At 43.2% G+C, this 15,992-nt stretch overlaps 2 protein-coding genes and 1 pseudogene across 4 annotated transcripts in view; 2 read left to right on the top strand and 1 right to left on the bottom strand.

Annotated features, from left to right (window-relative positions):
- Positions 1-15,992, top strand: part of LOC128657077 (gastrula zinc finger protein XlCGF17.1) — a 232,972-nt gene that overhangs the window by 102,051 nt on the left and 114,929 nt on the right. The window lies entirely within an intron of this gene.
- Positions 1-15,992, bottom strand: part of LOC128657074 (gastrula zinc finger protein XlCGF26.1-like) — a 226,567-nt gene that overhangs the window by 207,408 nt on the left and 3,167 nt on the right. Inside the window, exons 2-4 of the mRNA XM_053711306.1 lie at positions 4,005-4,127; positions 1,670-1,729; positions 1,319-1,466 (exon numbers count right to left, since the gene is read on the bottom strand). Of these exons, the coding sequence (XP_053567281.1) occupies positions 1,319-1,466; positions 1,670-1,729; positions 4,005-4,094 (298 nt within the window). The 5' untranslated portion in view covers positions 4,095-4,127. The remainder of the gene's footprint in view (positions 1-1,318; positions 1,467-1,669; positions 1,730-4,004; positions 4,128-15,992) is intronic.
- LOC128655569 (proteasome subunit alpha type-3-like) lies at positions 2,794-3,686 on the top strand (annotated as a pseudogene).

The following is a 15,992-nucleotide window of genomic DNA, read 5'->3' as shown; positions in this document are numbered from 1 at the left end:
CTTAGTCTTTATTCACCCATTATGGTGAATATCTCAGCGGTATTAATCTGCTACGTTGTATTTTATAGTAAAACTTGTATCTCTCAGTTAAAGGGACAGTCAACACCAGAATTTTTGTTTTAAAAAGATAGATAATCCCTTAAACCAACACAGTTATAATTATACATGTTTTACCTCCGTAATTACCTTGTATCTAAGCCTCAGCAGACTGCCCCCTTATTTCAGTTCTTTTGACAGACTTGCATTTTAGCCAATCAGAGCTGTCTCCATGGTAAATTCACGTGCATGAGCTCAATGTTATCTATATGAAACACGTGAACTAATGCCCTCTAGTGGTGAAAAACTATCAAAATGCATTTAGATTAGAGGCGGCCTTCAAAGTCTAAGAAATTAGCATATGAACCTCCTAGGTTTAGCTTTCAACTAAGAATACCAAAAGAACAAAGCAAAATTGGTGATAAAAGTACATTTATTGCATGATTAAGGGAAGGAGTTCCCGAAACGTTGCATGTGTTTGCTGTGCTAAATAAACTTGTTTGACTTCACCATTGCTGCCACATTATTTGGAATCCTTTTGATAAAAGTAAATTGGAAAGTTGTTTAAAATTACTATCCCTTTAAGATAATGTTATTACTCTAAGTTGTCCAGACTAAAGTATCACTCTACTAGGCAGAGTATCTGGATAAAGAGGTACTAGGGTATCCTTCTATAAAATATAAAAAATCTAAGGTATCAATGTAAGACCTGAAATGTATATATGAGTGACTTACTAGCATTATAATATACCATATTTATGCCATACCTCAGGTGTTCTTTCTGGGGAATTTGATTTGTTAATCTTGAGGTTGCTCATGTATCTTATTCTTATTTTTATGTTTTCTCTTGTTTTTCATTTCTACATCAGTTTGTCATCATATTGTGAGAATAATATTCAGGATGTAATGCTATGAATATTGTATGGATAAATACCTTAATAAAAAAACTTTGATTATGAAAATTGGTGTATACTGTCCTTTTAAATGGATATGAAACAATGTATATATATATTTAATTGTATTCAATTAAGAACAAAACAAAGCATCTGTTTTGCACTTAAACATTTACATATATAAAATTAATATACAAATTGATTTAACAGTAATTCCTCTTGACCCTTTAACTGTGTTTTTATTATTTTTGTGGGAATAAAACTAGTTTATAATCAGACAGCTCATTAGATCACACATGACGGATTTACTGTAGATTTGCTCTGCGTCACTCACGTCAGTAGTTTTTGTGCACTTCCTGAGTGAAATATTTATTACTACACAGCGTTACCTGAGTTCTCATTTCCAGGGATCTCCTTAGTCCTTAGTGCTTGGTGAGTCTCCATCATGACGTCCTTGTAAAGCTCCTTGTGTCCCTCTAAATACTCCCACTCCTCCACAGAGAAATACACAGCAACATCATCACACTTTATAGGCACCTGAAACACACACAACTGATTCAGCGCTGACACAGGGACTGGTTCTGTCACACACTTTTACTGACAGAGCCAGGATAATGTTACTGAGAACATACAGAGACACAGACAAAAGGCAGGAAATACACACAGGGTCAGATGGGTCAGTAAAGTGAGTCACTGTGCCCTGATGCTGATATATTGTCACATTCCCCAGCAGTACTCACCTCTCCGCTCAGCTGTTGAACACTGCTGTGGGAGAGCCTCTTCTTCACAATGGTGTATTCCTATAATATGTATGAGAAAAATCATCAGACTTCATTTGCCTGGACTAACAAGTTCTTGTTTACTTCTCTCGATCATAACAAAACATATAATAAAATATAAATGGATAATTTTGTGGGACCTCTATGATAAAAGCTGGTAAAGACTGAGAACATGAGCTCAAGAAAATTGACATTGCTAGAACATTTTTAGAGGGTGTGATGGGGGGGGGGGGGCAAAATGTTGAGCCCTTGATTGATAGGAGGTTCCTTTGGTGCTGGGTCACTTGGGTATTAAGCCTTTTTTTTGTAGTTGGAGTCATGCAGTGGGGCCTTTAGGTTCTGGGGTAAGTTTTTGCAATAGAGGACATGTAGTAGGGCTTTTTATGAGTGGGTTTTTTTCTTTATGGTGGGAGGGGTGTTAGGATTAGTATATTTTTTTCTGCGGGGAGAGGATTTGTGTTGGAGGGTTGTGCAGGTGAGTGAGCTTAAATGGACAATCTACCGGATTTTGTTTTTTATTATTTAAAAAGATAGATTACACCTTTACTACCCATTCCCGATCTTTGCATTACTAACACTGTATATGACACTTTATAACCACTAAACCTTTAAATCTCTGCCTGTTTCTAAGCGACTGCAGGTCACCGCTTATCTCAGTGCTTTTTATTAGCTTTTCACACCAAGACAGTGCTAGTCCATGCATGCCATATAGATAAACATTGTGCTCACTCCTGTGGAGTTATGTCGGAACCAGCACTAGTGGGTGAAAAAGCAAGTTTGTAAAAAGTACTGAGATAAGGGGCAGTCTGCAGAGGCTTAGATACAGGTAATAATAAAGCAAAAAGCATATTTGTATAACAGTGACGGTTATGCAAAACTGGTGAATCTTTTTAAACAATAGCAATTTTTTAAATAGAATGTCCCTTTAATTTAGTCTTAGTGAGATGGTCTGGTTAAACTGAAGTTAGGGTTAGTGAGATGGTCTGGGTGAGATGAAGTTAGGGTTAGTGAGATGGTCTGGGTGAGATGAAGTTAGGATAAGTGAGATGGTCTGGGTAAGCTGAAGTGAGGGTTAGTAAGAAGGTATGGGTGAGCTGAAGTTTGGGTTAGTCAGATGATCGGGGTGAGTGAAAGTTACGGTTAGGGAAATGAAGTTAGGGTTAGTGAGATGGCACAAAGTGCAGTCTCACTAGCCGGTGCGCATTGTTAGCGGAGAGACGAGTTCCATTGGTACCGGATATGATCTATCAGCATCCATGTTCTCTCCAGATGGCAGAGTGTTTCAGGTTGAATATGCGGCTAAAGCAGTTGAGAACAGCAGCACAGCCATTGCTATCCGGTGTAAGGATGGTGTTGTGTTTGGGGCAGAGAAACTTGTTCTGTCTAAGCTCTATGAAGAAGGTTCAAACAAAAGGATCTTTAATGTTGATCGACATGTTGGAATGGCAGTGCTGGACTCCTTGCAGATACCCAATCCTAAGCAGATATAGCTAGAGAAGAAGCTTCCAACTTCAGGTCAAATTATGATATCCCAATAAAGCACCTTGCGGACAGAGTAGCTATGTACGTGCATGCTTATACACTGTACAGCGCTGTCAGAAAATTTGGCACAAGTTTCATGATGGGATCTTCCAATAAAGATGATGGTTGTCAGCTGTATATGATTGATCCATCTGGTATTTCCTATGGATACTGGGGCTGCGCTATTTGTAAAGCCAAACAGGCAGCCAAGACAGAAATAGAGAAGCTTCAGATGAAAGACATGACCTGCCGGGAAGTGGTCAAAGAGGTGGCGAAAATAATCTACATCGTATATGATAAAGTAAAGGACAAATCTTTTGAGCTGAAGCTGAGCTGGGTTGGAAAAATAATTAACGGAAAACATGAAGTTGCTCCCAAAGATGTCCAGGAAGATGCAGAAAAATATGCAAAGAAATCTTTAGAAGAAGAAGATGATTCGGATGATGACAACATGTAAGATTTCATAGCTTCAGCTGTACAAGAACTTCTTTTTGTATATAAATTTACAGCACTGGACAGATTGTGTCAGACTGTTTCTGGAAAGGTTTTGTTATTTGCTCATCTTTTATCTCACAAGTAAAAAAAAAGCTAATGTGCAAAAAAAACAAAATCTGTTAGTGAGATGGTCTGGGTTAGGGTTAGTGAAATGTTCTTGGTGAGGTTAAGTGAGATGATCAGGTGAGCTGAAGTTAGGGTTAGTAAACTAGGTCTGGTGTATCAGAAGAAGCACAGTAAACAGGACCAGTGTCACATGACATTACCCAGAAGCTCTTACCTCTCCTGTCAGCAGGCAGATGATACCCAAGGCCTGACTCAGGAACTGCTCTGCCATCTGCTTCCTGTATTTGTTCATCTTGTTTATCATCAGTGACTGAGTCTGATGCTATAAATGTGACACCTGCAAGAAGAAAGGAAGACGGTTAATGTGAGAGATCAGAAATAATCAGAGCTCTTCCTGTATTTTTATTACAGTAAATAGATGATTATGTGATATTAAACATGTTTGTTTCACTTATGAGCAATCTAATAATACACGTGTGACCAGGGCTGCCACTAGAAATTGTGGTGCCCCTTAATTAACCATTGATCAGCCCCCCCTTTGACATGTTTAATATTTGACCAAGTGACTAAAACGTATATATGCACTTTATTCTTAAGTGCAGTCAAACTTGGAAATGTTGTAAAGGTAGTAACACACAAACACATAAGGATTCACATATAGACACTCTAGCAGACACGCAAAGAAACACACAAACAATCTCAGACACAGACACCAACACAGACACTCATCACTTGTTTACATTGACCTGACAAGTAATGAGGTACAGTTTTGTCAAAAAAGGAGATTTACAAGTCAAAATATGGAATTCTGATTATCTTTTTGTCAAGGAAGATGACAACTATATGATGACAACAGCATGCAGTGGCTGAAAGGAAGGGCCCTTAACTGCCTAAACAATAATTTAAAGATTAAGTGGTGGATTGGAGACTTCCAGAAAGGTTTCATTAGTCTCAAAGTCTGTAGAAAGATGTGAATAATCAGTAGTAAGGTCAAAATGTCCTAAAAAGGAACAGACAATGGACACACACACAAACTCAAACACAAACTTGCTCATACACCCAAGGAAACACCCACATAGATAGTCTCAGAAAACACACAAAGACATATACACTCACGGATACCCACAGAAAACACACAAAGACATACACACACACACAAATAAAGACACCCACAGAAAACACACAAAGACATAAATACACACACTCACAGAGACATCCACAGAAAATGCACAAAGACAGACACACAAACCCTCACAGAGAGATCCACAGAAAGAAAAAAAAACATGCACACTCATAGAGACACCAACAAAATCACAAAGACATAAACACAGAAACTCACAGAAACACTCACAGGAGGTAAAATTTCTGCACATTGCCATCCCCTAAATCAACAGTGTGTGACATGCATAATAAAAAAATTGCAGAAATTAAGAGATCAATTTTTAAAGAATCATATTTTTATTTGTGCAAACAAAAATACTTCTGTGGATTCAAAATTGTACATTATTGATCTGTCAGAATGGGTAGATGAAGAAAAGTACTTTTGAAAGGTTGACATATGTTTGGGGTCCCCCCCTATTTGCTCCAACCAAGAGCACCACTTCAAATCTGGTGTACAAATGTTCTCATCTGTCAGCTGTACTTATAAATTTTGAAAATGCTGTACTCTATTTGGTCATGGTGGAACCATAAGCTGTGGCACTAGGTCTCATACCATTAAATCTGGTTAAATGCAGTATGTAGGCTTGTTTGTATGTATTTCAAAATTAAGTCAGCCGTAGTGTAAACTGAATAGTGTTAAGTTAACCTGTCTCATTTCAAACACTGAGCAATCTTAGCCTGGGAGTATAACATTTTATGCATATGTAAACATCTTAGATAAAATGCCTCCTGACATCTGGAAAGTCCTTGCATAAAGGGGCAGTAAACTGGAAAAAGGGCACCTACCATTTGTGTATTGAGGAAAAAAACATGTCTGCATGGTTTTAAATATAGAATTTCTACAGCATTGTCAAATAATCATAAATACACTGCTGCATATTACAAAAAAATGTGTTTTATGGACCCCTGACCCCACCACACAACTACCACACTGAAGTTACAATCTGAAATATCACAAATAAATAAAAAACATTTACTAAGTAAGTCCTACCTACTCTGCAAATGAAAGTGATCTGCCGTCGGGCACACACTGTACAAACTGAAATGCCAAGTCTGTCTCACACTGTGCATAGTGGTTTAGTGCACACTCAGAAATCCTCTCAAATGCTAATGCTTTACTCCTTGTAATGACATTTCCCATGCTCAATAGCACTCTGCTGTAGCGCCCTCTGGTGGCTGCCACATATGTATTTTTAAATAATAGTTGTGCTTGCCTCATGGGGCCCGCCTGGCCCACTGACAGGATTCACCCTATTCACCCCCTGATGGTGGCTCTGCGTGTGACCAGCTGCATATGCAGCAGGTAACATAAAGCGATAAACTGTGACAATCTTTATATAGCATGTTTGACATTATGGGGCGTCACATTTATTTAATATTAAAGGGCCAGTAAATACGGTAGAGTTGCATGAAAACAAGACAATGCAACAGCACTTAGTCTGAATTTCAAATGAGTAGTAGATTTTCTTCTGACAAATTTCAAATCTATGTCTATTTCCACTCCCCTTGTATTATGTGACAGCCATCAGCCAATCACAAATGCATATACATATTTTAGTGACTTCTTGCAAATGCTAGGGAGCAGCTGGTGACTCAAAATGTGTAAATATAAAAATATTGTGCACATTTTGTTAATCAAAGTAAATTGGAAAGGTGTTTAAAAATGAATGCTCTATCTGAATCATGAATGTTTAATTTTGACTTTAGTGTCCCTTTAAGCTCATTAGAAGCAAAATAAGGTGACTGTATACAGGAATATGCAATGTTATCTGATAAATCAGGAAGCAGATGTAAAACACTAAGTGCCACAGCTCCCTGGTTACCAGGCATCCTGTAATTTATGGGATTATCCCAAACTAGTAGCTCTGTCCTGCTGCACCTTAGTTTTTCATCTGCTGTTTATGCTCACCCCGGAATCTGCCCCAAATCATACAACCCACATTTTACCTTGATCATAGGATAAAATTACAAATTATGAGAGGCTGATTAAGTGAGGACACAACAAATACTGGACATCAAGTATTTGCCCTACTACGTGTGCTGTAAGACTGGTCCATAATATACCTACTACCCTCTGAACAGCTGTGCTCGTGCTTCATTTTATTATATTTTTTTGCATTACTCTGGTATGTGGTTTCCTCTTCATATTTAGTTAAATGGCTTCATGTCACCCTTTACTTTCACCTCTCTTAAAGGCATTACGATAGTCATAAATGGTCAATTATAGCAACAGTAATAATAATAATGATAATATCTAATAGCAATAAGAAACATTTTTTACAAACGTTTTCCCAGTTATGTCCCATCCTGTTTTGGGCAACCATTCAGACTGACTTCCTGTGACCCCATCACATATATAAGTAATAAATATACAATTATTATAAACAGGTCAGACTTGAACCCATCACCCTAACACACAGACTGTACTTCATCAAGTCCTTACTCCCTCAAATACAGCTTGCTCATTGTATCAGCCCCCTCACACTGTAGTCCCTATACAGACTCTCAGTCCCTCTCTGTCTCAAACCCCAGTCCCTGTACAGAATCTAAGCCCCCTCACACCCTAGCTCCTGTACAGAATAGCAGCTCTCCTCCTGTCTCACACATCACTCCCTGTACAGATTTAGACCTCTCTCTCACACCCCAGTCTTTTACTGGTTCTCAGCCCCCTCTGCCTCACACCTAAGCCCCTGTACAAGTTCTCAGACCCCACTGCCTCACTGCCTAGCTCCTGTACTGGCCTGTACAGTGCCTGTACCCTCCCCCCTCTGATTCACTCCCCAGACCCTCTAAATTCTCTCAGCCCCCTCTGTCTCACACTCCATCCCTTGTACAGGCTCTCAGCTCCCTCTGTCTCACACCTCAGCCTCTGTACAGGTTCTTAGCCTCTCGCTCTCTCTCACACCCTAATACCTGTACAGGTTCTCAGTCCTCCTCTGTCTCATAATCCAGCCCCTATACAGACTCTCAACCCCTCTGTCTCACACCCCAGTCCATGTGTAGACTCTCAACCCCTCTGTCTCAAACCCCAGTCCATGTGTAGACTCTCAACCCCTCTGTCTCACACCCCGGTCCCTGTGTAGAGACTCTCAGCCCCCTCTGTCTCACACCCAAGACCCTATACAGACTCTCAACCTCTCTCTCTGTCTCTCTCCCACACCACACTCTTTTATTGGTGTTCAGCCCCCCTCTGCCTCACACCTAAGCCCCTGTACAAGTTCTCAGAACCCACTGCCTCACCGCCTAGCTCATGTACTGGCCTGTACATTCCCTGTATTCTCCCCCCTCTGATTCACTCCCCAGGCCCTTTGAAGTCTCTCAACCCCCCTCTGTCCCACACTCCACCACTTGTACAGGCTCTCAGCCCCCTCTGTCTCACACCTCAGCCCCTGTACAGGTTCTTAGGCTCTTGCTCTCTCTCACAACCCAATACCTGTACAGGTTCTCAGCCCCCCTCTCTCTCATAATCCAGCCCCTATACAGACTCTCAACCTCTCTGTCTCACACCACAGTCCCTGTGTAGACTCACAGCCCCCTCTGTCTCACACTGCAGCCCCTTTAAAGACTCTCAACCCCTCTCCCTCACACCCCATCCCTTGTACATGCTTTCAGACCCCCTCTGCCTCACACCCCATCCCTTGTACATGCTTTCAGCCCCCCTCTGTCTCACACCTCAGCCCCTGTACAAACTCTCAACCCCTCTCTCTGTATCTCTCCCACACCGCACTCCTGTATTGGTTCACAGCCCCCCTCTGCCTCACACCTAGCCCCTGTACAAGATCTCAGCTCTCCTCTGTCTCACACCCCAGCCCCTGTACATACCCACAGACCCCCTCACACCCCAGCCCCTGTATAGACTCTTAGCCCCCCTCTGTCTAACACCCCAGCCCCTGTACAGATTCTCAGACCCTCTATCTCACACACCCCAGTCCTGTACTGGTTCTAAGTCCTTCTCTGTCTCACACCTAAGCCCCTGTACACAATCTCAATCCCTTCTGTCTCACACCTCATACCCTGTACAAGACTCTCAGTCAGACTCTCTCTCTCTCTCTCTCTCTCACAGCCCAGTCTTGTACTGGTTCTCAGCTCCCTCTGTTTCACACCTCATACCCTGTACAAGTTCTAAACCCCCTCTGTTTCCCACCCCAGTCCCTGTGCAGACTCTCGGCCCCCCTCTGTCTCATACTCCAGCTCCTCTATAGACTCTCAGCCTCTTTTGTCTCACACCTAAGCCCCTGTACACAATCTCAGTCCCTTCTGTCTCACACCTCATACCCTGCACAAGACTCTCAGTCAGACTCTCTCTCTCTCTCACAGCCCAGTCTTGTACTAGTTCTCAGCCCCCTCTGTTTCACACCTCATACCCTGTACAAGTTCTAAACCCCCTCTGTTTCCCACCCCAGTCCCTGTGCAGACTCTCGGCCCCCCTCTGTCTCATACTCCAGCTCCTCTATAGACTCTCAGCCTCTTTTGTCTCACACCCCAGCCCCTGTACAGAATCTCAGCCCTCCCCTATGTATCACACTCCAGCACCTGTACAGACCATCAGCTCCCCTTACACCCCAGCCCTGTACAGACCCTCAGCACCCCTCACAGCTCAGCCCCTTTATAGATTTTCAGCCCCCCCCCCCATGTCTCACACCCAAGTCCCTGTACAGACTCTTAGCCTCCCTCACAACTCAGCCCCTCCTCTGTCTGACACCCAAGCCCCTGTAGAGACTCTCAGCCTCCCTCCATCTCACACCTCAGCTCCTGTAGGGACCATCAGCCCCAATCACACCCCAGCCCCTGTAGAGACTCACAGACCTCTCTCTCACACACACAAGGTATTGGTTCTCAGTCCCCCTCTGTCTCACACCTAAGCACCTGTAAAGTATCTTAGCCCCCCTCTGTCTCACACTCCAGTCACTGTACAGATGCTCAGCCCTCCTCACATCCCAGCCCCTTTATAGACTCTCAGTCTCCTCTGTCTCACACACCCCTGCCCCTGTACAGACTCTCAGCCCCTCTCACACCTCAGCTCCTGTAGAGACTCAGATACCTCTATCACATACAACCCAGTCCCTGTATTGGTTCTCAGTCCCCCTCTGCCTCACACCTAAGACCCTGTACAGTCTCTTACCCCCCACCCCCTCTGTCTCACACACACACACAACAGTCCCTGTATTGGTTCTCTGTCCCCCTCTGTCTCACAACTAAGCCCCAGTACAGTCTCTCATCCCCCCTCTGTCTCACCCACCCCACCATGTCTCACACACTCCCCTCTGTCTCACACACACTCCCCTCTGTCTCACACACACTCCCCTCTGTCTCACACACACTCCCCTCTGTCTCACACACACTCCCCTCTGTCTCACACACACTCCCCTCTGTCTCACACACACTCCCCTCTGTCTCACACACACTCCCCTGTCTCACCCCCAGCCCCTATACAGACTTTCAGCCCTCCCCTCTGTATCACATTCCAGCCCATGCTCAGCCCTCCTCACATCCAAGCCCCTGTATAGACTCTCAGCCCCCTCTGTCTCACACACCCCAGCCCCTATACAGATTATCAGCCCCCTCTCTCTCTCACATCCCCCCTATTATATACTGTCTCACAGTTCTTATCTGCCCCACACCTAAGCCCCTGTACTGACTATTAACCCCCTCTGGGTCAAACATCAGCCCCTCTCTGTCTTAAACCCCAGCCCCTGTAGAGACCCACTGCACCTCTGTCTCACATCCCAGCCTCAGCCTGTACAGGTACTCAGCTCCCGTCCCCTCTGTTTTACACCGCACTCCTGTATTGGTTCACAGCCCCCCTCTGCCTCACACCAAGCCCCTGTACAAGATCTCAGCTCTCCTCTGTCTCACACCCCAGCCCCTGTACATACCCACAGACCCCCTCACACCCCAGCCCCTGTATAGACTCTTAGCCCCCCTCTGTCTAACACCCCAGCCCCTGTACAGATTCTCAGACCCTCTATCTCACACACCCCAGTCCTGTACTGGTTCTAAGTCCTTCTCTGTCTCACACCTAAGCCCCTGTACACAATCTCAATCCCTTCTGTCTCACACCTCATACCCTGTACAAGACTCTCAGTCAGACTCTCTCTCTCACAGCCCAGTCTTGTACTGGTTCTCAGCTCCCTCTGTTTCACACCTCATACCCTGTACAAGTTCTAAACCCCCTCTGTTTCCCACCCCAGTCCCTGTGCAGACTCTCGGCCCCCCTCTGTCTCATACTCCAGCTCCTCTATAGACTCTCAGCCTCTTTTGTCTCACACCTAAGCCCCTGTACACAATCTCAGTCCCTTCTGTCTCACACCTCATACCCTGTACAAGACTCTCAGTCAGACTCTCTCTCTCTCTCTCACAGCCCAGTCTTGTACTAGTTCTCAGCCCCCTCTGTTTCACACCTCATACCCTGTACAAGTTCTAAACCCCCTCTGTTTTCCACCCCAGTCCCTGTGCAGACTCTCGGCCCCACTCTGTCTCATACTCCAGCTCCTCTATAGACTCTCAGCCTCTTTTGTCTCACACCCCAGCCCCTGTACAGAATCTCAGCCCTCCCCTATGTATCACACTCCAGCACCTGTACAGACCATCAGCTCCCCTTACACCCCAGCCCTGTACAGACCCTCAGCACCCCTCACAGCTCAGCCCCTTTATAGATTTTCAGCCCCCCCCATGTCTCACACCCAAGTCCCTGTACAGACTCTTAGCCTCCTGTCAGGATATACATCTCTGCCATATACACTATCCTTGGTTGTACTGTTCCTTTAAGGATCACTGCTTCTCATACCTGTCTCCACCCTATTTAAGGCACACCTGTTTCAATCATTCTTTGCTTAGTATTGATATACACTTCAATTGCCTAGCCAGTTTTGTCTGAACTCTGCTCACTCAAATTTGCTACCAGCAACTTTTTCTTTGGATTCAAGTTTTGTCACGAACTTTGCTGCTGTTGCTTTTTACTTGCAACCTTCAGTTTCCTCTGAAACTCCTGTGATTTACTAACCTCCACTTGAATTGTTTTCTTACAATTACCTTGGACGCTCCTGTCTCCTGTCTCAGCACTTCCACGGAGCTCCGCAACTACCGCGGTGACGTCACACGCCAGCTGCTCTCTCTCTCGCTACTCAGCTCTAGCCTGCTCTTCCGACTACGCTGTAAGTGTTACTACTTCTGACTCTCAGCCTTGATATCTGCCAGCACTATAACGCTTACCATTATAATATCCTCAAAATGCATATGTTATTCTCCATGTTTTACTTACAAAAGCCTGCTGAAACTTCATATCATTACTCATCGTTCATTCTGACCATTAATGTCTTATAAATTTGGGTATTCTGATTTAACATCTTACCGGAGGAAGTGTGTTTCATGTTTTCACTGCAGACTAGAGTGTAGCCACTCTTTTCAGCCTGCAATAGGGTTAACATAGCGAATCTCCTCCTTTACATTAATTACAGCCTGCTGATACAGGAAAGCCGCCTTCACACATCCTGTGACTATTGTGGTTTTTAGTATCTTCTTGCTACATACACTCTCTATTGTTGCCACCTTCCATCTCAGCAGTTGTGATTCACCGGACCTGTTCAAAACACTGTGTCTTTATTTTAGATTTCCTAAACCAGTGTGACAGAATACTAAGCCATTAAAAACCTATGGATCCAGCTGAGATTAACACTCACATGCAGGCATTAACACAAAGAGTAGATTTGTTAACAAATGGTTTAAACGCATTAAAAGTGGAGAATGATAACCTTAAAGCATACATTAGGGATGTAGTAGACAAAAGAACACATATATATGAACCCCAGGTTAGTCCTCCAGATTGTTTCCATGGAGACAGGACTCTCTACAGAGAGTTTAAAAATGCATGCCTGTTATTGTTTGCTTTAAGACCTCATACCTACCCAAATGATAGGATTAGAGTACTCACGACCATATCTTACCTTAGAGGTGAACCCCGTACATGGGCAAACACTTACTTTGAGAATAATGAAGAGATATTGAATTCTTTGGATAATTTTTTTGTCTCAATGGATCAATTGTATGAGGATCCATACAAACAGCTTACAGCTGAAAACGCCATGCGTGGCCTTAAACAAAAGAAGAGGGTAGTCGAAGACTACATCACAGAATTTAAAAAATGGGCAAAGGACTCTCAATGGAACAATCTGTCCCTTAGGAACCAGTTCAGACTCGGCCTCTCTGAGGGAATAAAAGACGAGTTGTCTCGCACAGATATCCCAGATACCTTAGAAGAGCTCATGTCACTTAGTATTACGATAGATAGGCGCCTCAGGGAAAGGTACCAAGAAAAGACTGGGCATGACTCTAACCCTAGGAAAACTTCCTACCCCACACATGCCTCTTCCCTACACAAAAACACTCCTGAACCCATGGACATTGCCTTCATCAAAGGACCTTTATCTCCTCAAGAGAAGCTCAGACGTCGTTCCAATAATCTATGCCTGTACTGTGCCTCTGACGAACACACTGTGAAAGACTGCCCTTCCCTCCTAAAACAAAACAAGGGTAAGACCTTAACAGACTTTTATTGTTGTACTACTCAACAGAGTTCAGTTACTTACATAAAAATCCCTCTTCTGTTACAGTGGGAACAACTTCGACTTCACGCCACAGCGATAATTGATTCTGGTGCCACGGCTTCCTATATAGATAAGGAATTTTGCACTGTAAATAAAATACCACTGATGCAGAAACAGTCTCCTGTTTATTTAAGAGGGATAGATGGAAAAAATATTTCTTCTGGGCCTGTTGAATTTCATACCATACCCCTACTTGTGGTCTCTCATGATCAGCATAGAGAATATGTCTCTTTCGATGTAATAAATTGCCCGGTCTCTCAGGTGGTTTTGGGGATGCAATGGTTGCATACACACAACCCACAGATAGACTGGTCCAATTCCACACTTAATTACAATTCATCATACTGCCAAAGTACTTGTCTCCCCAGTACAGTATTACAAATTTCTGACACTCAGGACATACCACCCATACCAGAGGTTTATAGCGATTTTTCTGATGTTTTTAGCAAAAAGGAGGCAGAGAGTCTGCCTCCGCATAGAAAATACGACTGCCCCATAGACATACTCCCTGGGTCAGAGATCCCTATTGGGCACATATTTCCCTTATCTCATACTGAGCTAAAACACCTAAAGACATATTTAGAAGAGAACCTTAGAAAAGGGTTCATCAGACCCTCGACCTCGCCGGCTGGGGCCGGAATATTTTTTGTTAAAAACAAAGACGGCACTCTTAGACCTATAGTCGATTACCGTCAGCTAAATAAAATTACGGTAAAAAACCGCTACCCTTTACCCCTCATACCAGAGCTTATTGAGAGACTAGAGGGAGCTAAGTTTTTTACAAAATTGGATTTAAGGGGTGCATACAACCTTCTCCGAATAAGATCAGGAGACGAATGGCTGACTGCGTTCCGAACCCGTTATGGTTTATTCGAGTACGTAGTCATGCCATTCGGGTTGTGTAATGCGCCTGCTGCTTTTCAGCACTTAATAAATGATCTTTTTAGAGACCTCCTTGATGTCAACATAGTCATATACCTAGATGATATTCTCATCTACTCAAAAACTTTAGAACAGCACATTCTACATGTGAGGCAAGTTCTTTCCCGGCTTAGAAGCAATTTCCTCTATGCAAAAGCTGAAAAATGTGTTTTCAATTCCCAGACCATATCTTTCCTTGGATATGAAATATCCCCTTCAGGAATTTTTATGGAGAATAAAAAAATTGAAGCAGTACTGAACTGGCCTACCCCAAAGACCAGACGCCAGGTTCAATCCTTTATGGGATTCGCAAACTTCTACCGTAAGTTTATCAAAGATTTTTCTAAACTGGCAACTCCTCTAACCACACTCACAAAAGTCAAGATTCCATTCAAGTGGACTCAAGACTGTCAATCAGCTTTTGATACACTCAAACAGAAATTCACCAGTGCACCCATTCTACGTTTTCCTGACCCAAAACTTCAGTTCATTTTAGAGGTTGATGCATCCAACTTCGCAATTGGAGCAGTACTATCACAACGGGAGAATCTAGATAAACCTCTCCATCCTGTCGGTTTTTATTCCAGGACCTTAAACATCTCTGAACAAAACTATCCTATCGGGGATAAAGAACTACTTGCAATTAAACTATCCCTGGAACATTGGCGACATCTTTTAGAGGGTACTACCTACCCTACTCTCATCTATACTGATCACCGTAACCTTCAATATTTAAAAACCTCCCGAACACTCACCTCCCGTCAAGTTAGATGGAATTTGTTTTTCTCACGTTTTAATTTCCTTATTACCTATCGACCTTCAACAAAAAATCAGAAAGCTGATGCACTTTCTCGCATACCACCTGAGTCCATCTCACAACCATCTCAACAAAGTATAATTCCTTCGGAAAATTTCCTCTGTTTCACATACGACACCAGGCCTATTATTCATACCGAACAACAGAAGGATTCTTTAAAACCACTACAGGAACTGCAGTTGAAGTCCGATGGATGTTATTATCATGGCTCCCGTTTATACATTCCTCCCATACTCCGTCTACCTCTGCTGGAATCATTACATGACTCTCCACTCGCTGGTCACCCTGGTATAAAAAAGACCCTGGAATTAGCGAAAAGGAGTTATTGGTGGCCAAATATGACTGCCGATGTATTCCAACATGTCCACTCCTGCAGCATTTGTACCATATCAAAAAGGAATAAACAACCACCATATGGACTTTTACTGCCTTTACCTACTCCTAAGACACCGTGGTCCGAAATTGCTCTCGATTTTATAGTCGACCTACCTCTTTCCTCAAGGAACAACACCATCATGGTTGTAGTGGATCTTTTCACAAAAATGTGTCATTTTATCCCGTACCATAAACTACCTACCTCAATAGAAACTGTTCAGCTTCTTATTTCTAATGTCATCAAGTTGCATGGCCTCCCAAAGACCGTTTTAAGTGACAGAGGCACTCAATTCTCCAGTAAACTCTGGTCAGAGTTCTGCAAACT

Source organism: Bombina bombina, chromosome 4, assembly GCF_027579735.1.
Source record: "Bombina bombina isolate aBomBom1 chromosome 4, aBomBom1.pri, whole genome shotgun sequence".
Taxonomy (NCBI): domain Eukaryota; kingdom Metazoa; phylum Chordata; class Amphibia; order Anura; family Bombinatoridae; genus Bombina; species Bombina bombina.
This window is presented reverse-complemented; position numbering and strand designations above follow the sequence as displayed.